The sequence below is a fragment of the Antrostomus carolinensis genome, unplaced genomic scaffold, assembly GCF_000700745.2.
Source record: "Antrostomus carolinensis isolate BGI_N321 unplaced genomic scaffold, ASM70074v2 scaffold3216, whole genome shotgun sequence".
Classification (NCBI taxonomy): Eukaryota; Metazoa; Chordata; class Aves; order Caprimulgiformes; family Caprimulgidae; genus Antrostomus; species Antrostomus carolinensis.
This window is the reverse complement of record NW_010322319.1, coordinates 18038-45245: the sequence shown is the minus strand read 5'-3', so window position 1 is coordinate 45245 and position 27208 is coordinate 18038. Positions and strand designations below refer to the sequence as shown.

At 37.6% G+C, this 27208-nt stretch overlaps 1 protein-coding gene across 1 annotated transcript in view; it reads left to right on the top strand.

Moving 5' to 3' along the window:
• Positions 1-674: 674 nt before the first annotated feature.
• Positions 675-27208, top strand: part of LOC104526650 (cyclin-Y) — a gene marked incomplete at its 3' end in the record, with an annotated part of 42940 nt that continues 16406 nt past the window's right edge. The window contains exons 1-7 of the mRNA XM_029085491.1: positions 675-741; positions 5393-5401; positions 6554-6588; positions 17483-17583; positions 21008-21043; positions 24883-24940; positions 25041-25160. Of these exons, the coding sequence (XP_028941324.1) occupies positions 675-741; positions 5393-5401; positions 6554-6588; positions 17483-17583; positions 21008-21043; positions 24883-24940; positions 25041-25160 (426 nt within the window). The remainder of the gene's footprint in view (positions 742-5392; positions 5402-6553; positions 6589-17482; positions 17584-21007; positions 21044-24882; positions 24941-25040; positions 25161-27208) is intronic.

Genomic DNA, 27208 nt, shown 5'->3' with positions numbered 1-27208 from the left:
GGATTTTAAACTCGATAGGGAAAATAACATTCATAGAGGTTTGTATAAGATGTGATAGATTAAAATCTTTAACCTGGTAAATGTTTTTTAGGGTGTTTTGGGGGTTTTTTTAGAAGTTGTCACAGCAAGCAAAGTTCCAAGTTTTTGTAATCTTGACCTTTAAAACACTCTGGCCCTTAGACTTAACTTGTTTACATTCAGCTGCAATAACTACTTATTTTAATCACATCTAATCTTGGAAACCCATCTATCTACAGAGGGTTGCATATATGTTTTTTAATACTTAATTCTTCTATAATTACTTATAACAAGCTGTGTTCCTGTGCTTAGCAGTGGCTTTGGGGCTTGGTAGGAAGAAACTGATGGTAAATGAGTAATTCCCAACTTTTTGTGTACAAACTTCTGAAGCTGCTTTATCTGTTTTAATGCAAAAGCAGCCCTTAGAACTGAAGTCTAATCCCAGAGATGTGTTGATGCAAAATTATTTGCATGCCAAAAAGAGCCACTTGTGTGAAGAAGGATAAAAAAGTCGGCCTCAAGATGGATTTTGTTTTACAACAGTTGCTTAAGTATGTAAACTTGGTCTTATTAAAAAGAATGAGAAAAATCTGTATATTCCATTGGATAATCATAAATGTTTTTGTGTTATTCTTTCTTTCTTTCCAGATTTGAACATGGAATTCAACCCATCAGATCATCCACGGGCCAGTACGATATTTCTCAGTAAATCGCAAACAGATGGTAGGTTTCTGAATTTATTACAGTATTTGCTATATTGCATTTATCTCTAAACCCCTTCTTAGAATGCGTGTAATAGTCTTTCAATATATAATTCCTCTCCCAAAAAAGAAGCTTTTACAGGCATCATGTTAGAGTTGAAAGAAGTCACACTTTGAGTTAATTATTTTGTCAGACCATTACCAGAAGGTACAGGTTTGAGTCCTGTCACGTCCTGAAATTCTAAGTTCCTAGTAGTCGTTATATCAGAACTATAAATATGGATAAAGCTTAATATAACTGTATTTTAAAAATATTTTCCCTAAATCCAAAATTTTCTATGTAACTGTTTATTGGTTTTTTTTTTAAAACTTTAAACATTAAACCAAGCTTTTGGGAAATGTGTGGCGAGTATTTTCTTGAGAAAATGCCAGTTTACATTAGCTGAGAAGACAGTCCAGCGTTTCCTCCGATATAGCTCATACTTTAAATGGGCTTAGTACTAGATTTTAATAAAAAGAACCCCTCATCCCACCCAAACATTCTTTCTTCTTCTTTCACTATGGATTTGATATAATCATATATTTGTCTGGACTATTTTTTTTATTCATAGCCAAAATGATCCCCCTGGAATGACATCTGTTAAGCAAGCCTCTTGATAGAGTTAGTAGAATAGAAGCCATTTATTCTGGCTCTTTCATTCCCTGTTGGACATGTATGATGTTGTTTTAGGAGTATATGAATAATCGATGCAAAACACATTTTTTTCTACCAAGACTTTTAAAGTAGTTTCTACATTGTATATCTGACTGTGCAGTATGAATTATTTGTCCTTCTTTCTGCTCCTTATAAATGCTGGTTTTGATTTACATAGTAAATTGCAGTGTCAAACACATCACTTAAAAATAATTTATTTTTTACTTACTGTATATTTTTTGCTAATTTTTGAGCATGACTAGAACAAAGAGGCTATACATTTAGGCCCTAAATGAAGAGTTGATTATGTGAGTACCTCTTTTACCCTTCAGATTGTCCTTCTGAATTCGGCCCTGGTTCTGTCAATGCCTTATTTTGTGGTTTTGAATGTGATTTACCATTCTAATCTGGTTTAGTAGTCTGTAAGATGAATATGATAATATCATCATAGTACACTGTATTATGAAGATTGATGTCTATTTTATAGTATTTTTATAGTGTTTTGAGACTGTATAATCCCATATGAATGCTACATTTCTTGTTAGAGCTTGTTGAAAAAAAGAACAAAAGTCCAACAACTAAAATTTTCACCAGACCTGATGATTAATCTTACTTGTAATAATAGTGGTTAGTTTATTACAGTCTGTAGTTAATTCTAAGCATTATTTTTAAAATGACAGTTTATACCCATGCTAGAGTTGGTCTATGAAACTTTAGTTGAAGTAGTATGAAGAACATATTTTTGAGTGAGAACAATGAATTTAGTGAAACAATATAGAAACATTATCAACAGGAATGTAAGATCTGTTCAGCTATCCTTGATCACGATGGAGCAAATCCAAAGTCTGTCTTGGCTGTACAAAAGAAAAAAGATTCTGCAAACATTTATCTGCTGATGTATTACCAAGAACAGTTTCATTCTAGTGGGACAAGTCACAGTAGTAAGCATTTTGCTTGTCTGTACTTTGGGTCCATTGTGGAACCAGGTGAGCTGTAGGAGTCCTCACTCTATTTAAGGATTTTGCTTAACACCAAAACACAATAAAATGCTTGTTAAGGGGAAAATATAAGGGGTTTTTAGGGTGTGTAGGGTTGTACTCTGACAGCCTGCTGTGGAGCCTAGGGGACCCCTAAGACTTCTTAAGTTAGTGTAGAACGGGGACAGCTGAGCTAGCAATGTTGAAAACACCAAACGTGGACATGTAACTACCTTTCTCCGTTACTTGTATAGTATTGGGCTGGAAAACCTTCCTGTTGACTGTAAGTGAAAATATTTCTATAGACAAGAACTGCAGACACTTAAAATGGAGAGCTGAGGGACATCAAGACTCAAGGTTTCATCCAGGATGTATCTGTGACTCTTGAGCATTCACTATATGTTTCTACAGCAGGAAAGGACCAAGTCCATAACTACATGCTAGAGTGACTTGGCAACATTACCTTCAGGCAGTTCCGCATTTGGCTTCCTAGTAGCCTTATACTCTTTCAGCCACACTGGTAATCTTGTAGTACTGTCCTGTCATAGGAGCTGTGCTTGAGCTGCTTGTGATCAACATGTGAGTGAAGAGCAACAAGCTGACTACCCCAAATATAATGAGAAAGGACATGGCATCTCTGAATGTTACATGGTGTGAATTTCCCATTGTTCTGTGAAGCTTGCATGCCATGCTAAACATCTACATCTGTCCTGTCCCTCTTAGTTGGTAGTGGGAATGCATCCTTAATTACCTGAGTGTTCAATGAATCTGTAGAAAAGTTGAAGACAGAATAAATATTCATTTGATTCCTAATTAAAGTAGCTTTTCTAAACATTTCCAAGTCTTTGTGTGAGTTTTCTAGGTGCTGAATCTTACATGTGTAATTCTCCCAGTTTAGGGAGCTAGTAAAGAATATCACCTTTTTTTCTCTTTAACTTCTATGAGTGCTTTATGCAAGTTCTCCCTTGTTTGCTGTTTGTAAACAGGATGGTTTAGGTGATTGAAAAGCCATGCACTCTTTAGTGTGTGGTTGTGGTTAAGCCAGGGTTTCCAAACCTTAGCACTCCAATAATGTAACTTCCTTTCCTTATAATGGCAAGAGTGCAATGGTTGCTACTTCAGTGTGCTGGTAATGGTCTTTCCTGTAAGCGAGTCACAGCTGTCCACCTCTTCGAATTTACATTAGGCTTTATGTATTCAGTGTACTGGCTGAATTTTACAGTATTAGTGCAACAAAGGGCTTCAGACAAAGAAAATTGTATTTATGTAGTGGATAGAAGTGAAGTTCGCTGCACTTACTCTTTAATGTTAACTAGGACCAGTCTCCTGTCTCCAATCAAACAAAAAGGAATGAATTACAAGCCCCCACAATGCGAGACATTTTTATTGATGTAATCCTCAAGGATTTTGTCTTTGATCCTGATATGGGTAACATTAAGATAGCCTATAGAAATTGCACAAAGAAAGTTTCTGTTCCAGCTCAGTGAAAAATACATACACACATACATATGCACAAACATGTACATACATGTATGTTAAGTGTGTGTATATTTTCTCACTCCCTTTTATTTCAGGATAATATATTTTCCTACTATTGTGAAAGTTCAACAATAACAAATGAAAGTGCCTGCAGAAATATGGGCAGGTCATTGGCCTTAAATGAGGAAAACTAAGACAATTTGGCAGCATCTCAGTCTCCACTTGAAGAGTTCCATTCCAGCTTTCAAGTTTTAAAATATTAGAAAGAAAATAGAAGTTTAATTGTTTAAACTGACTCTAAATCTATCCAGCTTCATTTCATCAAAACACCATGCTTGAAAGCCAAAAGCCTGGAGTTGCAGTTAGGAGTTTATGCTACACAATAACTGTTTATTATAACAGTACGGTCCGGTCTGCTGAAGACCACACTGTGCTGTGTGAGCAGTGCAAAGCGTCTTTAAAATAACTGAAGCCAAGTGATGGAATTACCCCTTTACAATCATTTTAGCTTGGCAGAAGTGGCCTTTTTCCTTGTGTAATAATTGTCTTTCCCCTGTTTAAAGGGAGGGTTGTGATCACAGAAGACAGCAGTTGTGACAAAATAGGTTTCTGTTATGCCCGATTCCCATTGGCATATGTTCTGGAAAGAGTTGAGCCTTACGCTACGACAGAGTGGTCCAGAAGCACAACAGCACAGCTGCCTTCTCGTAGTCCCTCACCGGGGAATCCAGGCTAACTGAATTTCTGTTTTATGAGGAAAATAAGGGCAAGGAGGTCAATGTGGTGCTTAGAAGAATGTGCAGCACAAGCACTGATTGAGCAGGGAGAAGTGAGGAGTGTGTATAAATACATTAATATAGTCTTCTGGAGATTGAAATGGCAAATGAGAATGAGCTATGAGTGATATTCTTGCTTTGGTAAATTTTACTTTCCTGGTGAATTGAATAATATAATGGATACAAGGGAAAATACAGAAGAGAAAAACTAAGGTAGGGGGAAAAAAGGTGATTAAAATGGAATTTGGAGTGTATGTGCAGGCTGTCTTTATAGGATTTTGTCCATAAGAACTTTGTATGTGGTTTAATTGTTTGTGATTAAAACACTGTTAAATACTTAACTATATTCAAAATTTTGCAGTTAACAGGTGTTAATTTTCAGTTATGTACTCTGTTAGGTTTACATGCAGCTTATCAGAATTGTTTACTGCCTGTACATTGTAATCTGCAATACTAGACAAATACTTTGCCTATTCTTAGAAGTGAGTATCTACCGTAATTTTGTTGTTTCCCTTTAGATTACTTATGTCCCTTGCTGGTGATAAATGCAGTGTGTGGAACTTAAGTGTAGTGCAGTGTTTTAGCTGGATTTCAAGCAGTTTAACTGTTTACAAGACTATCAGAATTTTCCTGCTGTTCCTGTTTAATTCTGTTTCTAATACAATGTCCATAATTGTGGATCTGAGCATGTATAAGTGACATGGCTAACATCTGTCATGTGTGATTCTCCTTTCTGCTCCCTGGGAGGAAAATTATGTAAGGATTTTTTAAAAGTTTTTTCTTATTTTTTTCATTTTATGTCTGCATTAAACACAATTATTTCACAGTATTTGCACATACAGCCTTTTTTATGTGAGATTGCTTGCTTATAAAAAATCACAAATAATGGCTTCTCATCCAACAGGGAATGGACAGGCTATCCCACCATTACAAACACTCTTATTTTGCTAAGTGCATTGGGTTGCATAGCTTTCAAATCATGATGCAGCAAAGTGCATTTAATCACCTACGGAATGAAACCATTACTATTTTTATCCTGCAGTTTGATTTATGTGTTAGTTGCCTCCAGACTTGTATCCTAAATGCTGTGGTATTTTCACTGGAACAGAGCTCCACAGGCTCTCTATGGGGTGAGTTAATTGGGAAAGTGCTTTAAAAAAATTAAAGAGAGTATATTTAATCAGCTGTAATAAGCATTTGCCTGACAATTAAGACTCTATAGATCTATCTCCCTTGTTGTTGCTGTTTACTTTCTGAATATTTTGGCTAATTGTGGCTTTGACTTGCAACCCTTGCTTGTGGTGACTGGTTCATACTCACCAAAGTAATACTTTTTCATTGTTATATCCAGCATGAGCAACAGTTTCAGGCTTGCGCCTGATGGTTGCAGAAGGCAGTGATATAATGCATATATGGCTTCAAGGCTCCTCTATGGGAGTTAGTGCACAGTAAGCTATGATGAGAATCTGCTAACTCCATGGTGTAGCTATTTAGGTGCTTTCATACCTGCAAGGTAGTGTAGGCCACTGTGCAGCAAAGTACCTTGCACAAAGGTACTGGTGGTTCAGGAGTGCCAACACAGAGAACTGGTGAAGGATGGCTAATCCATTGCTAACTTGGACCGCAGCTTATTGCATATTAACTTTCCCATGCAGACCAACGCCTGGTGAAGTACCCAAAAGGATGAGAATTTTAATCCATCACCACACTAGTGAGCCTGAATGCATTAATGCATACAGATATATGTGCCTTCTGTGTTTGATATATAAGTATACTTGACTGGTACAAAAGCAATGATAATGTTGCACATAGATAGCCTCCTGCTCTTTTTATAATGAATGGTATATAAGAAGCTTAATCGGGAAAAATAGTCATGTAATATTTCTATCATATTTTGTGTTTTTGCAGTGAGAGAAAAACGCAAGAGTCTCTATATAAACCACGTAAGTGAAAATGCCTCGCTATGCAGCTTTCTCCTTGTTGTCTATATTATACAGTAAATAAGAGTTATCACACATGATTTCCATGTTGGTGAGAGAGTGCTGATGCTTCACATGTCTGTTCTGCATCAGGATCCAGAAGTATAGGTCTTGGCTATTGAGTTAGTGGAACAGATCTGTTGGTTTGAAGACCCTGTCATGCTCACAACCGATGTACATAGGTGACTGGTACCTGAGACAAAGAGCTGCGCACATTAGTATGATTGTAAAAATTATTACAGAAACTCTCAAAACTTTAAATTACATTTGTATGCAAGTGTACTTTGATAGAGAGCTGCAGCATTTGATATTTACACAGACGTTCTGAAGTGCCTGACCAGTGTTGGTGCAATGTAAATGTGGATTGACACGTGGTAGATGCTGAATATGAAAATGGTGTTTTGATACACTTGTGTACCCCGGGCATTTTTCATTTCAGTTCTTTTCTGTTTGAATCAAATTCTTAGTGAAGCTGAGAGCAAATCCCCTGTAGCCTGCTTTGGTTGGAGGACCAGGCTCTTTGCCCCAGTTAGTATTATTTGTGCTACTGAAGCACCTGGAACCAGTGCGGTTCCCAGTATGTTAAGCCTTGTGCTGAAATGTCTGGAGTCATGCCTCAGTAAAATTGAGGAGGGAAGGAACTAATTGTCTCCCAAATGGTATTTGCCTTTAGGGTGAAATGGGGAGAAGTTCTCAAACTTTTCTCTGTCTAGAAATATAAACCATAATTTCATGAATCATTGTTAAGCCAGTACAGCTGCTGAAAGAAGCAGATGTGGTTTATAGCCTCTGCATCCCTTTGTGCTGGGGCAAACATTTGTGCAGCTCCAGGTAAACTGGGGCACGAATGCAGATAGATTCAGCACGGCTAAAAGTTAAAATGGATCTGCTCCTAAATGTGGAGGGAGGCATGGAGGCAGGAATGAGCCGCCGAGTAGGGTGAGAAGGCAGGACTGCTTCATTTGCTGGCAGAACTGGTTTGTGCTGAGTGTTTCTGAAAGTACTGCCTGACTTCAAAAGCAAACTGAGATTTTTCAGTTTCCCAAGAGATTTTGAGAAATCGTGAGGTACTGTGAGGCTTATAAGAGCCTTAAAGTTGGCCCCACAGGTTAGCACATATTCTCAGTGCTTCTCACCTTCTATTCCCCTGTAAAACACTTCCATTGTTTACAGTGCATGTGAGGGTGGTTTGCAGTGCAATTGTATGGTTATAAAATTACTTGTAAAGCTAATGCACTGGGTTCCTGTAAACTTAATACTGTGTGCTCTGTAACTTCCAGCATGCTTTTTACCCTCAAACTTGGAGGGCTCAATGCAAAAAAATGAGTATGTAGACACTGCAAAGCAAGGTATTTATTAATTGAGTTTCTGTGACAGTCCAGTTCGTGTTGTGGATTAAATTCCCATGTGTCCTGAATCTCTTAATGTCATGCAGAAGATGTGTTCTGCATTAGGTAGACTGTGAGGGGATACGTGTGGTGGACTGAACAGAGATGACTACTACAAGTGCTGCTGGAAGCACACTATTGCGAACTCTGGCATAAAATATTTTTCGGCCACGCTGGGCTTGTTGCAGACAAGGGAAGGATGGTCATATCACTGAGGAGTTTTGTTGTTGAGAACTCGGTGTAGCAGCTTATGCAGTTGATACCCTAAGCACTATATTGCCTCCTAATTTCTTTTTTTTTTCCCCAATATTATTCAAAGCATTGACTAAGGTTACAGCAATGTAAACTTCCCCCAGTAGTCTGGTTTACTGCTTCCTTAAGTCTGACTTTTTTGTATTTATAAAGTACTTCTTCAGAATTACAAAGCTAAAAATAACCTTTATGAAGCTGAAGTCCTTACCACGTCTTTCTCTGTGTGTGTCCTTACAAGTCAGTCAGGTTTTTTAGCCCGTACCCATAGATAAGCGATATTTTCAAATGTGGCCATTGATATTTAATCTGTTGCTTTAGCATGTCTGTGAGTATTCATTCAGCACTTCCTAAATATTCAGTTATTCAGTCTGCTAAAGCTGACACACAAACTGGTGATCATTTTTGAAGTGGGTGCTGTAGACTTTAACTGGGTACTGTGTTTAGGGTTGTAGACTGCAGGAAACCATTATAATTGTCCTGGACCACCTTGTTTGAAGAAATTTGAGGAAATAGTTAAATTTTTAAATTGTGTGTGAGAAATTATGGGTAGTATTTACATGATAAATAAATTTATGATATGCCCTGTTGGTTGATCAGTTCTTCTGCACCATTTTTCAGTGTGTGCTAAGTGCATAATAACAGGAGCTATTGCTATTCATCTCTTTCCTTGTTGATGTGAAGTTCTGTGTCCCCACATCTGCTCTGGAGGGAACAAGCCAGAGGACATAAATTTTGGAGCATTGTTTTGTCTTCCTTTTACCACTCTTCACCATAATAAAACATGCTTCTCTTCTGTGGTTTTACCATAATGTCATCTTTTTATTTATTTATTTTATAAGTCTTTTGTACTTATTCTCCTTTTGTGACAAATAACCAAGATGAGCAATGAAATATTTTATATATTTTTATTCTTTTGTGCACTATCTTACTGGTTATTTTGCAGGCAGAGTTTAACATCTCCCAGATGATCAGGGTGGCTGTCTAGCAAAAGAAGCATCAAGAAATGTTGTGCTTTTTCTTCTTTAACTGCTTGTCTAGTTCTGTGTAGTAATAGATGAGAATTGTGTTTTATACAAATACAGTTTCAAAATGTTATGTATGAAGAAAATTAAGTTAATGAATTAATATTGACTCTCATTTTAAAATGCACTTTCGCAGCATAACACCACTGTTCTTTTCCTTTCTTGCTTGTAGAATATCTTAATTGGCTGAATAGTTTCCTTTCATCCCCAAATACAAATAGTGGGTCCCTGCTTTGATTTATTGTACTTTGTCAAAGGCTGGCAGTTGCCAAGTTTCAGATTCACCTTGTCAGTCAGTGTGATGGAAGAAGCCAGCATCTGTTGGGGGTGAGGAGGGCAAAGGGGAAGGAATGAAAGTGGAGGTGACAGGGTGCTACGGAGAAGTCATCATCTCTCAGTCTTCCCATGGAGCCCAGGGAAACAGGTGACAGGTTGGAGGTGGTGCTGGATCCTTTGCAAAACCTCCAGCATCCTTGTCAGTGCTGGAAGTTACCTACCTACAGTGTACCTGGCGTGTTTGCTTTCTTCCAGCCTATTTTAATTTCTAAGCAGTTGCAGCAGACTCTACTTCCCTTTCCTGTTGAACTGGCAGTTGTTGTTTTTTTGTTATGACTTTAATGCTGCCTCAGTGTGCACTTTTCTTTTAATCTACTTAGTCAAGCTGCTGAGGGGGATAAAGGCACAGACTGAGATACAGGTGTTTCCTTTTTCAGAGAGAGGAGATTTCATCAGTACCTCTGCCTGTACAAGGAAAGCAAACAGGAAGACATGTTTTATAGTTTTTGAGGGGGTGGGTGGAGAAAAAGTGAATCTTTTATTATTTTTTGCAGTAGTTAGTTCTTTACAGTAGGTGATTTTTATTTATTTATTTATTTATTTTCCTTCAGGAGAAAGAAGAGCAGGGGAGGGAAAATTTGTTTTTCATCAAGTTTTTCTAGAAGTTTTCCCTTTCAGGCAAGATGAAAATGCTGTTTCCAAAGTACTTTCTTCACTTCTTGACAAGATATGCTCTTAGAGTTGAATCTGTGTCTATGAGCAATAATATCCAGTAAAAATAAAGATATCTTTTACATACTGGAATATTTCTGAAGGAAGATAAAGGGAAGGAAGGTAAGGGGAAGTAATCTCTCTCCCACTTTTTTTTTGGTGACCCTTCATCAGCTTTGTAGCAACAGCTTCCTTCCAGCATCGTCTTGTTTAGGGATCTGGACATGACTTCCACTGTCTGCTACCCAGCAACTAGATGTTCAGATTCCAGCACACTAATACTGTTTTTATCATTCCAGGTAGAAAAACAAACATCTGTGTATAGACAAAAATTTTTTCAGTGTCCTGGAGAAAAGTTCTTGGGCATCATGCGTGTCAGAACCCCAGTCCCTGTAAGTCACCCTGCAGTGATTCACATCAGGGGAAGCTTCTTCCTGGAAGCAGCCCTACAATGGGGACTGGTGGAGAACAGAGGGGTCCTTTGCTGTACAGGTTGTGGCACAAGCAATTTCTGTGAGGCTTTTTGCATGCTTGAAATGATATGTAGTATTTGCTCCTGTGTAGTCCCCAAATTTTCTTGTCAGAGTGGATAAAGAGGCTGTTTGGCTTCTCTATTGTAAAACTACTAGGCATGTGACTGGTAGTCACGTCCTTTCAGCTAGTGATTATAAGAGTAAATAAGATACATGTTGAAATGGGAACATAGTCTGAAAAGTAATTTAATCTGTGAAAAATGCAAAGCACAACATAAAATGTGAAATGTTTTTAAGTGGACTGCCTGAGGCTGGCTATTGTAAAGGTTTATAATTGCTGTCCAAATGCCTTAAGATATTTTAATTAACATTCCTTACTCAGAAAAACAAGATAAACTGAAAGATAGATTAGAGGCTTCACAAGTGCTCTTGAAGCTCTCTTAGAGATTGCTTAATGTGGTCTTTGCTCCTCTCCATTGCAAGATCGCAAAAATACATGTCTAGAGGGGGCCTTTATAGGCCGTCTGACCCCTCTAGCACATTCCCTATACTGATGCCATTCCTGACAAATGCTGTTTCAGAGGCTTTTCAGGCTTCCAATAAGTTAGAATGAACAGGTTTTCTTTAATGGTTTACCTAAACTTACTGCTTGAAATGGTTTTTTTTAATGTCTTTCAGCCCCTTGCTTCTTTTTCTGACCTCAAGGGTGAAGAATTTTACCTCTCCTATCAGCCTCAAGGCAATAAGTTATATGAAGTGATAAAGTTTTGTAGGGGGGGGAACAAAGGATAACTTTTAAGGTGGAATGGGAGCATGTAGGAGAGTTCTTTTAGAAGGCTGCTATGCAATACTTGCTGTGCTGGGAGCCTAGTGAAGTCGCTCTGATCAAATTGTACAACACTAGCAGTTATACACTATGTAAGTATAAGCCTTTGAGCTGTTTTTAGTGTTAAAAGTAATATTTAATCTTTGAGGTTTGTAAAGGAGGGTGCTTTATCAGTGGTTAAGTAGGGCCTGTACATGCTGAAGAAGAGTTTACCAATGGTTGCTGAGCCCCCCAAGAGCTCGATGGTACCCTGACATAGTTTTCTGTAGTTGACATGAGTAAGGACAAGCTTTGAGAGCAAAAAGTCTTGCAAGTACAGATCTAGCCTAAGGCATCCATTTTGGACATTATCAAACATTTGTGTAACTAGTCCACTGAGGACAAGGCTGAATCATATCATAGACTGATGAGGTACAATGGGTGGTACAACAGTGGTTGCACTGGATCTTTTTTTTTATTGTAGATGTTGGCAGAAAAAGGTAAGCATACAATGGTGAAGTTTCCTCTAGCTTTTGTTCAGGTGAATGTACCCATGTCTAGCCACCAAGTGTAGACAATTGTGCTGTAGTATCAAATTATGCAAGATGAAAATAAATGCAGAGCTTTGCAGAGCTGTGCAGACCAGTTGTGTTGCATGACTTGCTTGATTTTGGAAGCACTTTGCTGACCTGTAAAATCATGTTTCTTCTGTGAAAAATGTTGTCAGAACTAAATAATGTCCTGAAGCAATAGAAGATCCCCAAGATAAGAGCCTCCCTTTTCCAAGTCAGAAGCAGTCCTGGTATTTTGGCTTGCTGTTGTAATTTGGCTTTGTATGTACTTTTATGTGCCAGTTTTGCCTATTAGCATTTTGGCCAGCCTCTACAGCCTGGAAGCTAATGGGCATGTCTCCACAGATGGGTGCAAGCAGGCCTTAATTTTTTCCATGGACAGAAATACTATTTAATAGTACCTTTTAAAATCATGCAGTAACTTACACCTGGTTTGATGGAAGAGAGAGTACTGTCATTATTTAGGACAGAAGCTGCAAATTATCTTTTGATGGACAAATGCAAAAGAACACTGAGAAAGATTAAAGCTCCTCCTCTGCCAAACTGGAAGCTGCCTGGCTGAAGGCCAGCTCTGGTACAAAAGCTGTAGAGCTTCATTAGGGAAATGTTGCACCCAGATGAACAAATCCTGCTGAGCATCAGGGCTGAGTGCCACACTAGTGTGGCTAAAGAGCTTCCAGGCCAGAGCTGGCTGGCACCTTTCTTTTCAGTTCTGAGTGTGGGTTTTGGTCAGTGTGCACCCAACTGTTAGATGTTTCTACCCCAAAACACCCCAAAATGACTATTTTAACAAAAGAAATAGTAACACTTCCTCTTTCCGCACAAAATTAGGTTTAATTTCTGAGTGGTGCTAAAATGAAGACTGAAAGAAATTAATAGTTTTGTGTATTCTGATTGTGACTTAATTAGGAATTTGTTGTGATTCCTTTCATAGCAGGTACATAGAAGCAGTTCTGCAGAACTTGTATGATTTTGATGGCGAACTAAGCCATTCTATTTCTGTTAAGTTGATTTTATGTAAACTTCAAGTAAATCCTGTTGTTCAAACATCTTAAAACAAAATTGATTTGGAAGGTTGGAAAGTTCCAGGATGAAGCTGGGAGAAAAATAAAGCAGTGATATTTCTGTAGTCCTGGCTGTGCAAGAGGGGAAAACTACTTTTTTTTAAGAGCTAGAAACACCGAAACACCTGGCATTAATGGAAGTGCCTTGAATCTTGATCTTTTACAGCTTGTTCTGTAACACATGTAAAAGCTTAGCAGGTTATAAAACCATTTTTTTTTCATTACACATCTTTTCCTATAAAGAAAGAAATTCCACAAAGCAGTTATTAGGTATTCATTGTAACCTATAATGTCAGCATTTCTTAATGAACATCTTTGGTTAAAATGAGAAAATAACAACTACTTCTGGAGTAAAGAGCTACAAATCCTCCCCACCAAAAGAAATCACAAAATGATAGAAAATTGGTCCAGAATTAATTTCAACTGGTTGTTCAGTCTGATTTGCCTAAAAGCAGAAATCTGTCTCTAAACTATTCCTGGCATATGTTTGTTCTACTTCTTTATAACTTTCTGTGATGGAAGTTCTATCACTCAAGCTATCCCTGCTATTAGAAAAAGGTAATGGTTTGGTTGGGGTTTTTTTGTGTGTTTTGTTTTTTGCCATCACCTCCCCTTACATTTTCATGTCCAATCTTAATTTTCCCTAGTTCAATATAAGCCTGCTTTTTCTTATCCCATCCACAATGGTCATGGAGAACAACGTTCTCTTCTTTGGAACTCCCTTCAAAATTGTATAAGGCCATTATTATTGTTTTGTTTCTGGAGAAAACCTGTCCAGTCTTTCAGTTTTTCCTTCTAAATCGGGTTTTTCAAACCTCTGATTAATCTTGCTACTCTCTTTTCCTGACTTGCTGAAATAAATTCATCTTTCTTGAAATACAGAGGTCAAAACTGGACATAAAATTCCAGCTGAAGAGAGTGGAAGGGTGCTCTACACTGCTGTATGTATACATGATAACTCTGTAAATCCTCTATGATGTTTTCCTTTTTTTATAAGAGAGTCCTGGGCAAGTTAGTGCCAGCTGCAAATTCAGTAAAAAATACCTTGATTCTGTTACAAAAGTTATTGCTCAATATTTTACATTGAGTAGATGAGACCTCTGTGGAATGTCCTTTACTTCAACCTTCCAATTTGAACGTGATCCCTGGGTAACCCAAGTGTAGTTTCCCAAGTGTTTTTACTTGCCACGTTTTCCTTGTTTTCCCCCTTTGGGAATTTTGTGTGAGATGAAGTCTGCAGTCTTGCTGAAGTCGAGAAGTGTGACATCTACTGAGTCTCAGCTTGGATACAAAAATATTACTGCTACAAGTTAAAGTACACATAAAGTAAATCCCACTTCATATCAATGAGTTGCTTTTAATTTGTAAATATTTGTAATAGTAGGGATTGTCAAGGCTCCACGTGTCCTGTGCTGTCATGTTTGCATATGATGATTTATAAAAGGAGGTGTACCAGTCCTTTCTTTCCCCATGTTGGCCTTAAAGATGGGACAGAACCTGAGAAAGATCCTATTAATGTTAGAGAGTTTGGCTGATTTCTTCAAAGGCCTTATAGTCTTTCTCAGCTCTTCTGATTTTTCTCACTTAGAGCCTCTCTGACTTGCCTAAATGGAACATTTTTGTGGTCAGCCGTGATGGATTTGAAATGTGAAGACATTAAGCTCCTGTACAGTTTTGAATGTGGACTTAACCCACTGAAATGGACACTGAAGGCGGTTTCTCTATAGGAGAGTGTTGAATACTGAGGTGATACTCAGTAAACTCTTTTGTCCTTTGCAAGGATGGAGAAGGTTCCTGTGCAGCATTTTATGGAGACTCAGAAAAGCCTATTTGACTGAACTGTGGGATTTGAGATGTCTTCCAGATTAGTCAAGCTGGAATATGAAACTGAGGGTGTTTTCCAGTAATTTGGAAAAGGCAGAAAATCTGATACCTGGCATACCATATGGCTGCAGTTGGACATCAGAGAAGCTGGGAATGTTGATTTACCTATGGATAGGTTAGATATTCACATGGCACAAATGTGTATATATACCCAAGATAGCAGGTTTACCCTTGGCACCATTTTTCAGACTGGGAGAGGTACCCCTCCTGCCACATTGTTATGAACAGAAAGTGAGGCATGAGACACTACATATTTTTCTGAAGCGTGAAAAGTTCTAAGCTTAACGAAGTGTGATGTGGGCTGAAAACTGTGGAGAGTTCTGTGGTGTGCTAGTTTCAGAAATAAGGTGCATGGCTCTAATTATTGACATGTATGAAATGTTGGAGTGCTGTTTACATAAGCAAATTTAAATCTGATAGTGGTGTTGCTACAGAGTTGCTTTCTGTTTTTTACTCATGCTTGGCTTGAATGAATCCACTCCATTTGTCTTAAATTTTATCTAAACCTTTAAACATGTTCACATTAAATTTTGGAATTAAAACTTTCCATGTGTTTTTTTTTTCTCTTTTTAAAATGATGTTGAAATGTCTGTTCCTCTCCCTTTTTTTCAACCCCTAAACACTCTTATTTTCAGCTGGTTTTAGGTTGCTTTGCCTTTGTCATGCCTGTGGAAAGTATTCAACAGACTAATCCAAAAATTTGAACTACACTGTGGTAGAATAAAAGCTATACATCACCAATAATTCTCTCTGTATACATCAGTGCTAAGTAATAATACATTTTATGACATTAGTGCTTCCAGTGCTTCTAAATTTTCTGTTATTGCCTTGCTTAACGTATAATAGCTTGGAAGGTAGATGGATTGTGAACTTCCAAAGTATTACAAAGTATCTTTCCAAATGCCTGGAGAATTTTTGAGAGGGGATGATTTTAATTTTCTTAGTAAACTTTTTCACTTCCAAGAAAAGCAGTTCAGCCTGTGATTTTATTGGTCAAGTGAGGAACCTTGATAGAATTTGTTGGTGAGCTTTTAGATAATTTGAACATAATATTTCTACAGTTATAACAGCTTCAGAAAATTACCATTTTTCAATTAATAGAAGATTTTGCTTCCTCTTTCACTCATAGCTGGGAAAAACAGAAAGATGACTCAGATACATGTAGGTTTTACCAGGAGTCTATCTGTTCTGTATCTAGTGAATGCTACTAAGAAGTCTGCTGCCTGTGGAAAATGAAACGTTAGTGAGATGATGGAGTTCTGGCACTTGTAATAATATCTGTTTTGGAATTAGGCAAGGGAAGATGTACTGAGGTAGGAGTCACAGGACCGTAGCCTCGATGCTCAGTTGCTCTGAGCTGGTAAATGCCTGTGGATTCCACTGATGGTATTGACATTGATCTCTCCACTGAAACACTGGAAACAATGTATGTTGTATGGCAAATTAAAATTTCCATGTTGATGTGCCAACTGAATTTTAAACCTATTCTGTTCTAAGTTAAACATGTAATTTGAGTGGTCCTAACTTTCATGACACAGGTTCTTGGTCAAGTTATTCCCTAGTGTAGGTAGAATAAGCAAGGATAATATCAAAGAGTGTCAATGACTGTGCTAGATATTAGCTGATATGATGAAACTATTCTCTTTAGGCCAGTCGAATGCCAGCTGCTCTAAACAGCTGAAGGAGAAGCCTTCTCAACAAAGAATCTTGAGAAATAAGTAGTGCTGTCAAACATCATTTTGTTGTCTGAGCTTTCCAAAGTTTTCCTACGGTAGTGCAGAAGTAGAATTGTAATTGCATATCCAGTTTCGCTTGCATCCTTTGATCAGTTTTCTTCCTAATAACCATCTAGTCTTGATGAATTCATTTTTCTGAATTTTCCCTATTTTTAGAGGTTTTAGTAGTGTTACTGCAATGATGTCTTTCCCCTACTTCACTCTGTTAGGATTTGTTTGGGTTTTGGTTTTTTGATTCTCTTTTCTCCAAGCATGGTTTTATATCTGTTTCTCTATCAGTCTTCATTGTTAACACAATTTCTTTTTCACTCTTCCACTTACTGTATTGGAATGAAGACAGAAACATAGGTCTTGTTCATCTTTGCTTTCTAAATGTGTTTATGTATTTGCTTAATTCTGCACAAAAAAATTTTTGCATGGTTTTGGGGAAGGAGAGATGGAGAGGAGTCTGGGACTTGAAAGCATTAGTCAAGGCTCAGGCAGGGATTGTTGTGACTTTGGTACTGGTAATTATTTCTAAACTGCTTCAAAACATGATCACATTACTGTGTGTGTCATTGTGAGAGACAGAGTTTTTTTTTGGTTTTTTTTTTTTTTTTTTTAATTCTTACATCTCTTAAGAAAAATGCTTTGGTATTACATAATTGCCATTGTTCTTTTGCATGTTTTTCATAGCATCCTCCTGGGCAGTTGAGAAGGAAGTACAGTTCCTGCTCCACTATTTTTCTGGATGACAGCACAGTCAGTCAACCAAACCTCAAGTATACCATCAAATGGTGGGTTTTATAATTTTATTTTTTTTCTAAAACCTACATTATATATATGTATTTATTTAGTTTTTGAAGTAGTAAATTTATTTAATTCAAACATGTTCCAGAGGTAGTGAATAGGATGAGTAAAGGGTATTAGTCTTATTTTAGGCCCGTGCAGAATCAACCTCCCAATACTGCATATCTCAACAGAAAGCAATTAAGGATCTCGAATTCCAGCAGCTGAAATCTTTGTGTTTCAGTGTTCAACTGGGCACTTGCTTTGGATGAGTCCTCAAAACTTACTCGGGTACTTTTTTATTCAGAATTTTGGAATTATCTGAAATTGAAGAGCTCTTTTCTGTTCATGAGAAACTGCTCATTTGCCAAGCTTTCCTACCAGTTTTCTGTTTGAAATGGAAATTAATTGCCTCCAGATGAGTTTCCTTATTGAGTACAAGGGCACTGTCAGTTTTTTTACACAGCAGTGGGGAGCTTTGCTTTGTATGTGGTGTGTACATGGGCTTACCCTTGGGGGATGTCTCAGATGATCATTTCAGGTCTCACTGGTGCCTTTTTAGATTTGGAGAGAAATGAAATTGATATTTATAGATTATTGTTCTTTACATTTTGTACAGTAAGGGGAAAAATGAGAGAACAAATGCTCAGGCATTTTATGCTGTTTGTTCATCATGATTGCTGGTACAATCTCTTGAGTTGTTTGCAGGTTGGTTACCTTGGTGTACTCAAATGCGAAAATTTACTAAGACAAAATTTGTACTACAGAGATACTTACATGAGAGACAAATATATGCAGACTAACACGTCCAAAAGAGATTGTGATGTTGGTGATCACTAAAGCATGTTCTTAATTTTTCTGTTTAAGGAAAAAAGAGGGGAGTGGAGAAGGGATTTGCAGTCAGACTTGACACATCATTCAATTCCTCATCAGCTCTTTCTGCCTGAAATACAGTTCTGCTTTTCCTCAAGTTTCTTTAATTAGTAACTTAAAAATGAAAAAGGTTTTTCTTTTTTGAGGTGGTTTCTTTTTTTCTTCCTGGAATCTCTCTCTTCTAGTCTAAAATCCTTTGCGTGCAGATTTTTGTAAGTGCAGCCTTTTGAGTCTGTTTTGGGTCCCTTTTTGCATCAGAACTGAGACTACTTGTGGAAAGAAAGAGTTCAGTTGTCTGCAGCAGCCAAGAAGCGTTTTCAGCGGGCCATGGTGGCCAGCAGCAGCCTTGTCAAAGAGGAGACAGAAAGACAAGCTGGGAGGGAGCAAGGTGGTGAATTTTGAGGGAGAGCTGTGGTGTGTGGCGGTGGGCAGAGCTGTGGGAAGAGCCGGCGCTGGGTGCAGGTGGGAGGCTGGGCAGGACAGGGGCCAGGCTGCTGGCGTGGGAAGGGCTGGAAGCTGCAAGGGGTCAGAGGGTTTGACAGGGGGTTATGTGGGGTGAGAAACTGGACTCTAGCACATGAGGCCTCTGGGTGAAGAGTCTTTTTCCACCTCTCCTGTCTGCACATTTAACAGACCTAAGGGTGGGGAGGTTGCAGGATTATTGCTTTTGTAGTACAACTTTATTTCTTCCCCCATCTGGATGGTCTCTGCAGATAAATGACTAGTGCACATAGGTAAATCTATGAGGGATGTATTTTGGCCAGCTCATTTATTTCTTCTGGGTCATATTATGCACTGGTGTGTTTAAAATATTAGCAAATCTGCTGGAGATCTGCAGCATCATTGGCGTGGCCAGGGTAGGGTGATGGGGAAACTCCATAATCTTCTTTTCTGCACACCGAGTACCAGCTGAACCAGCGTATGAAAATCAGAATGAAACTTAGACCTGAATTATTCTATTACAGCTCTGAAAGACTTTCAGATTCTGTTACAGATTTCTAAATAGTAAATATTTTCTAAACTTAATTTGACATTTTGCTACAAAAGCAAGCATATGGGCACCAAGCACAGCTCTGCACATAGGTTCTTGTGTCTGCTTTCATAAAGTGAACTGGAGCTTCAAGTGTATACCTACAGGCATAATTTAAATTTTAGGGCTAATTCATTTTGTGAATAGCTTTCAATCAAATTAATTTCATTAATAAATGTGGTTTTTATGTTCAGTGAGGACTGTCCTTTAAATGTCCATGGTATCTCTTAATTCCTTAAATATGTATCTATAGAAAAAATACAATTTAAAAAGCATTTATGATCTAAAAACTTGTAATGCAGCCAAGGAAAAGTGAAAATGCTCATACAAAGTTAGTAAAATGTATTTTCCACTATATGGCAGTTAAAAAAAAAAAAAAAACCAAGAGAGAACCAAAAAAACCAAAACCAAACCTGAAATAATTTAAAATTCTGCTAACAAGGTAGCTCAAATAGTATACTTTTTTCCTAACTTACAGTATGTCTGTTTGGAATAAAATTATAGAGCAACCAATTCATTGTTCTAAGAGACCTTTTATGGAGAAGAAAAGAGGGGGAATTTTGTGTCTGTATAAGATGTATGCATTTTACAGTGAGTTACTGACAAGTCAAATTGTCAACAAACAGAATCGGTGAACTCCCTCCTCCTTCCCATTTAGCTTTGGCTGGGTTTTATGCTGCTGGAACAAGTAGCGAGGGTGCTGGTTCTACTTTATCCTTCAATAAAGCTCTATCATGAGTAAAGCATGTGTCCTTTGATAAAGCTGGAGTCATGAGTTGAAAACTGGAGAATAATCTGGAGATTAATCATGAGAAGCCATGTCTTTATTGTCTTCAGTCACAAATGTGAATGAGATCAGTTATATAATTAAAATCTTAGCTTTCTGTCAATATAAGGACATGTTTTGTCTTTGCACAGAATATAAACAGTGTGGTTGAGAACATGGGAAATGCATAAGGCAGTAAGTTATTCGAGGAGTTGTCTTTCCTAAGCTAAAATAAGTAACTTGATGCCATAAAACTTCAGGAGCCTGGTATTTAAGTCTGGTATGTGAGTGACTACATAAAAAGGCAGACAAAAGTTAATGGATTTAAATATAAAATCATAAGCTAATGGTGATTAAACCATTTTTGTGTTAGCCTGGCAGCATTAGCAAACAATATAAGAGAATGTCCAGTGCCTGTGGTACTTTATCTTCAACCTTAGAAGTCAGTAGGAGTTTTATTATTGACTTTAGTGGAGTAGGGCATTAAATGGAAGGTATGTGCAACTTGGTATGTGGAATATGAGTATTTTTGTAAGGTACTTCACTACTAGTGAAAAGGAGGCACTTGGAGTGTACTGAACAAATATTATAAAATTGTCTGTTCACAGCGATTTTCCTGGTATCTAACAGTGAACAGAATAAAATAGGCTGTTGAGCATACTTTTTGTCAAGCATTGTGCTAGGTTTTAAATTTGCATGTTAATGTGACAAATAATATAATTTGACAGTCCTGAGATATTTAACTCTGTATTTTTCTTTACAGTGTAGCTCTTGCAATATATTACCACATCAAAAACAGGTATGTGAATAATGAAATCTTATACTGAAGATATCTTTAATCAGAACAAATGCACTGTCTAGACCCTGAAAATCCGTACTGTTTCTTTCAAAATGTTTTTGGGTAGGAGTTCTCTTATTTCCCATGTTAGAAATAAGAAACATATTCTTTTGTATTTTTATATATATTGTTTTGTTTAGAAAAATAAAAATTAGAGGATTATGTACCATAAAAATCTGGAAGTTCAGCATTGAAAAACTTTGATGATTCAGTGTTTGGTTTTATGTGCATGGTTACATGTGTTGCAATTACATATAGAGAAATCTGAGTAGGGTCTTTCAAAGTTATTTTTTAGCTCCACCTTTGTAAAGTTAACTGTGTCAATCCATGATCAGTTAATGTAAATGGATTTTGAAATAAAAACCATTAATTATACAGTAAGAGTGACACTGCATAGATGTAATTCAAGATGCCTCAGAGACAGAGCAGGTCCTGGCTTATCTCTTCTGGTGTATTATGTTTCAGATCTCTGCTCAGTCAAATTGATTAAAATTGAATAGAAAGTTGGTTCTCTAAAGAGTAACTTGGTGCATAAATTAGTTTTCTTCATGTTGAATTGTGCTTTTGTATCTTAAATCCCCTGTCCTCATGATATGTCACAGTATCATAAAATAATATTTTCTGACATTTCTAAGGAGAGATTATATAAATACTTTAAGTGACTTTTCTGTCCATGGCTTTTCAGTGTGTCTTTTCAAGGAACTTGGCTTAGATCTCGATCTAACATAAAAAAAGCCACTTGCACTTTTTTTTTTTTTTCCTGAACTGTAAGAAGTCCGACTAGAACAAAAGGAATTACTCATAAGTTTAAAGTTAAGCTGGTATGTCATTTGGGTCCATGGTTCAGGTCACTGGAACCCATCACATTTCCTGAAACAAGGCTGACATCTAAAGAGAAAACATTAGAAGTGCACAAGGGCCGAAAGGCTTAAGGCTTGATCCCTGCTGAAAGCTCTCAGAAGACTTCCCAAAATGTCAGTGGGCCTTGGACTGAAACGTGGCAGTATGTAAAGAAAAAGTTAGAGTAAAATCTTTTCTCAAACTTTTAATCTCATTTCTCAGGAAATGAGGCATTAGTGATCATGCTTGGATTACTTGCTCATCCATCTGTGATTCCCTTTTTCCCCTTTCCTTCATCGTCCCTAGGTTAGTTTGACTAACTAGTCAATTTTTACTACACTTGACTAAATAATAGAGTTCTCAAAGATAATAAAACTCTGAAGTTTTGTAGAAGTATGTTATTCTTAAGCACTATGTTAAGTATCATGCCAGCTGAGTAAAAGGCCCAGTAGAATGGGGCACGTTAGGGAGAATCTTCAGTAAAAGCTCACAGTAGAGCAGGAAGAATCCAGAGCCAAAGGAATCCAGAGCTGAACTACACCAGGCTCACTGGACACCGATTGCCATGGAACTAATTTGTGTCTGCACTAAAATATGCCCATTTATGGTCTTTACAGTACCTGATGTGAATTTGATTTACAGCTAGGAGACAGGGAGCCTAAACCTTTATAAAAGAGAGGGTCCCGTGTCAGTGTCTTGAAAACAAATACATTCTGACTGTTATCTTCTTGGGAAACTTGCTATCTGTCCTTTCGCTTTTGGGATGGAGAGGTGATTTATTCAGGAAGAACTGGTTGCTGCTTCTCCCTCCTGAAGCTGCCTGGGATGGGGAGATGTTTTGTAAACGTGCCCTCTGCTGCACTCAGGACAGATGGTCTCTGCAGTGATGCTGTAGCAGGCTTGCGTATGTCAATTAATGACTTTGAAATGAAGGATGTGAAGTGATTGTTCTGTCTTTGGTTGTCTCTGATTTAGAAACAGAGGGACAACATGATAACAACATTCAGTTGTACTTGCTGCTGAAACAGCAATAGCAAAATGTATGTTGCTTCCTGCCATTATAGGTGAAAGGAAGCTGTTGACGTATGTGCTAGATTTCGGTTCATTATGGGGGGTGGAGAGTAAGAAATCATTGTAACTCATACAGACTCAAGGTTGATTTTGACAAAAAAAATGAGTCAAGTTGCTGCTTTGCCAGATAAGAATTTTCAGACAATATTTATTTGTTCTTTTCTCCTGCACAGTAGGCTTAAAACTAAATTGCTTCCTAATATTCCAGACTCTCACCAATCCTAGTTTTTTGAGAAATTATATGTGGAGTAGAATATTCCTACATATGTTTCCCACATTTAATTTGATTGTAACAAGACAGTTATCATTCCTTCTTTTCCCAGTGTCTCCTATTGTTATATTGTTTTGCTTTCTGCAGCGTTTGTTGTGCTCAGCTATTCAACAAGTGGTAAAAGACTACACCTATCTTGTTTTTAGAAGAATGCATAAGTATTGGTGAATTTTCTACATCAATAAATAAAATAAAATAAACCCCAACAAACTAAACATGAAAAATGCTTTGATCAATTAGTAGATGATTCGTTTTTAAAAGATAACAATGTGAATATGTTTTAATAAAGACAAACCTATCAAATCTTTTTTTATGTAATAGAATTTCTGAGGGCAATCAAATGTGCCTTCATAGCGTGCAGCAGCGACAGCATGAAGAAATAAAATAGGAAATTCTTTCTTTCATCTCATTGTGATGGGACACAGTTTACTGTAGCACATCAGTGATTCTGGTGAGACTGTTTCTGCATTAAGATACTAGCCTCTTTATGTAGGAGTTAGAGTCTGGCCTAAAATCCTTGCCAATTAGGAATTTTCTAGTAAATATCTCAATCTGCTTTTTTGTTTTAATTTAGGTACTCCTTTAAAAAAAAAAAAAAAAAGTGTTTATTTCCAGTGTTAGCAGACTTTATGTTAGAAAAAATGTCACCTTCGGATGTTGAGGTTTAAGTGTTAGCTGCTAGTAAGTACATTTTGTAGACATGAATCCACTGTAAAACTCGTGTTTGCATGCTCTGAGAGGCACGTGCTGTTGAGTAAAGATAGAAAATGTATTCAGTGGTTTCTCTAAGAACTCTGTGGCCAGAGTACCAGGGATGCTATAAATAAAGATGGGATTGTAATAAGTAGGTCACATGGGGTACATCTGTCCAGAAAGTGTCCAGTTCTAACTGGTACTGTTATACCATTCGCTTTTGTGATTGTTAGTGTCCCTGACAAGATCACACACAGCAAAAATCTTACATTGCGTACTGGATGTTAGGCTTGCGAAGCTGCATCAACGTGCATGCTGATCTTGAGCAACAGGGATCTGAGAGAGAAATAGCAAATAAAACCAATGAACAGGAATATTATTTTGTCTGAATTTTTTTGCATGCACTGCTTTTTGCTTTCAGAAGTTATTAATAGGATAGGGTTCTCCAATTAAATAAAAAGTTAAGTATGTATGTATTAACCAAAGGATAACTGTAAAAATAGGGTGCATATTTGTAAATGCTCATGATGTTGACAATAAAGAAGGAGGAGAAATTAAGAGATTGCAAGGATTAACATGATGGAGTTAAGAAAAGGAGAATCAGCTGGGCTGATTTTATTATAGGTTTATATTGGAAGTACCTGTTAGGCTGTGAAAAAGCCACACAGTAGAGAGCACAAAAGCTGTGTATCTTGGGCATTGAAAGGTGAAAATTTTAGCATACTTTGTAATATGGATTTCATATTACCTGTGAACCTTTTGGCATAATAAGTCCAACTTCTATTTGAAAATCTCATTTCTGCAGTGTTTCTAAGCACCCCGCAGCATGAGGAGTATTGGAGTTGTAACAATACACTTGCCCCTATGAGAGCTGCGTGCTGCTGTGTTCAGATAATGACACTACTTTGGTTTCAATACTTTTTAGGGACACAGACGGAAGAATGCTCTTAGATATTTTTGATGAAAACCTTCATCCCCTTTCGGTAAGTTCATTTGCCTCTTCTTCCCTTTCATGTGAACTGTCTTTCTTTCTGTCTGCTTCGTTTTGTTTCAGTCATCTATTTGGAAGTATTTCTTCCTTAGAAATCCGAAGTGCCACCAGATTATGACAAACATGACCCAGAGCAGAAACAGATTTACCGCTTTGTTCGGACGTTGTTCAGTGCTGCTCAACTGACTGCTGAATGTGCCATTGTCACCCTGGTGAGTGTCTGAGAGATAACGTCAGCCATCTGACAGACCCTGTTTTGTTCCCAAAGCTTGGGTTTGTATGATTTAATAGATCTAGGTGCTGCCAGGGAATTTTTCTCACCATGGAGACCAAGGGAATTTCTTGATGGGAAGAGATACTACAGTTCATTTTCTTGGGGAGAGTAAATGATGGAAGAAGAGATTGGGTAACGTGACACAAAAGCTGGGATTATGTCTTCCCCTCACAGAGTGATAATGTTACAGGTCACCAGGGTGACTAATAGAAAACACAGGTGGCATAAGGGGTCTGAACAGGAGGGAATGTTAAAAGCAGAAAGGCTTCCACTTTTGGGGGGTTTGCTATGTATCATTGCAGCTCCCAGCAGAGACTTGGCAACAGCTGTAGGTAATTTAAGAGCACTAATAAGAATTGATGAGCACATGAAGGATTTGGTGAGTGACTGGGATATGTTGGTGATGGCTCTTTTTTACTTGCACTGTACTTGTCTTTCAAGACCACCTCATAGGATTGAACAATTGCAGTCAAGGCTGACGTTTAGCTACTTAAAAATAGCATGACACAAAAGAAGGTTCAGATTTTCGGCTGGTGTGGATCAGCATAGCAGTGTGGATTAAAGGAGCTAAAGTGATCTCCATCAGCTGAGACTTTCTTAATTTTCCTGAAATTTTTATCCTGACAACTCTGACAAGCCTCTTCAGCTTTCAGGCACGATTTTGGCCATGTTCTTGACTCCGAGATTTTAAAAGAATGACACTTTTTTTTTTTTTTTTTAACCACTACAACATGTGGTTTCGTAACAGCTTTGTTATGCACTTGAGATGGAAGAAGGGGAAATTGGAGAAGGTGGATTTTGAAGTCCAGACCGAATCATTTCCTCTGTTAATCTCTCTCCTTTGGCTTCTAAGATTACTTGGCAGGCTTTTCTCCTTCAGACAGTCAGAATGAGTTGTACTAGCCAGTACAGAACAGGAATATGAGAGAAATAGGGCAAGAAACACCCTGCAGTGCTCCACCCTTGCATTTTGAAGTATTGCTCTACCTAGTTATTTGACCTAGCCATTACTTGTTCTCTGAAATGACATTTTGTCTGTCTTTTTTACATAATTGCACTAAGTACTTGTCCTTCTCCCTTTTCTTCCTAAGTGTTTTTCTGCTGGAGGCAAGATACGTTGTGTGAATCAGTATGATCGTGTGTAGTTTAATTAATCCACTGTCAAATACAGTGAAACCTTGTTGTAGCTATCTGTTGCTTGAACTAAGGTTATTTGATCAATGAAGGCACTGTTTAGTAGAAAAGGAAGAAGGCTTTTCTTAACAACAATATCTTCCTGTTATTGCAATGCATGGAAAGTTCTTCCCACAAATCTTGTTAACCCAGACATATATTTCCATATCTTCAATTTGTAACTAGTCCCTTGCCTCTTATGAGTCTCCTGTGGTTTCCCTGCAAGTAACTCTTTTTATGGGATCTGCAGTGAAGTATAAATGGTTTTAACTCATTTGTTACATTGCAGAAGCAGTTTCCATAGTTTTTAGCACTTGAAACCTTAGGTGGCTTGGGTTTTTTACTCAACACAGTGATAACAGATAAACTGTTTTATAACCTAGTTCTCAAAGCAGCCATGCAGACGTTTGCACATAGATTTGGTGCAGGTGATCAGCATTACTGTTCTTCTTCTATCATTCTTGCCCATGTTTTCAGGATAACAGCACCTGCCTGATTCCTCTTCCCAGAAAGCTTCAGACTGTTTGGACAAACAGTGTTTTACAAGTATGAAATTTTGCTTCTACTGTTTTCTGTTTCCTCTGTATTTCTAGATCCCATTTCTTTTTTTGTTAGTGTCATCAGGAGGGGCCCCAGAGACAGTTTGTGTTGTTTCTGAAATGCTCAAATGTGGAAATTAATCTGTTAAAAAGCTATCAACCCTTCCTCCCTCCCCACACTGCTGAAATCTGAGAGTGTTGATATTGCTATTTGTGAACCCTCCAAGTGCTTTCAATTTTGATATCCTGTCTGGAGAAGAAGAGAGCAGCATTC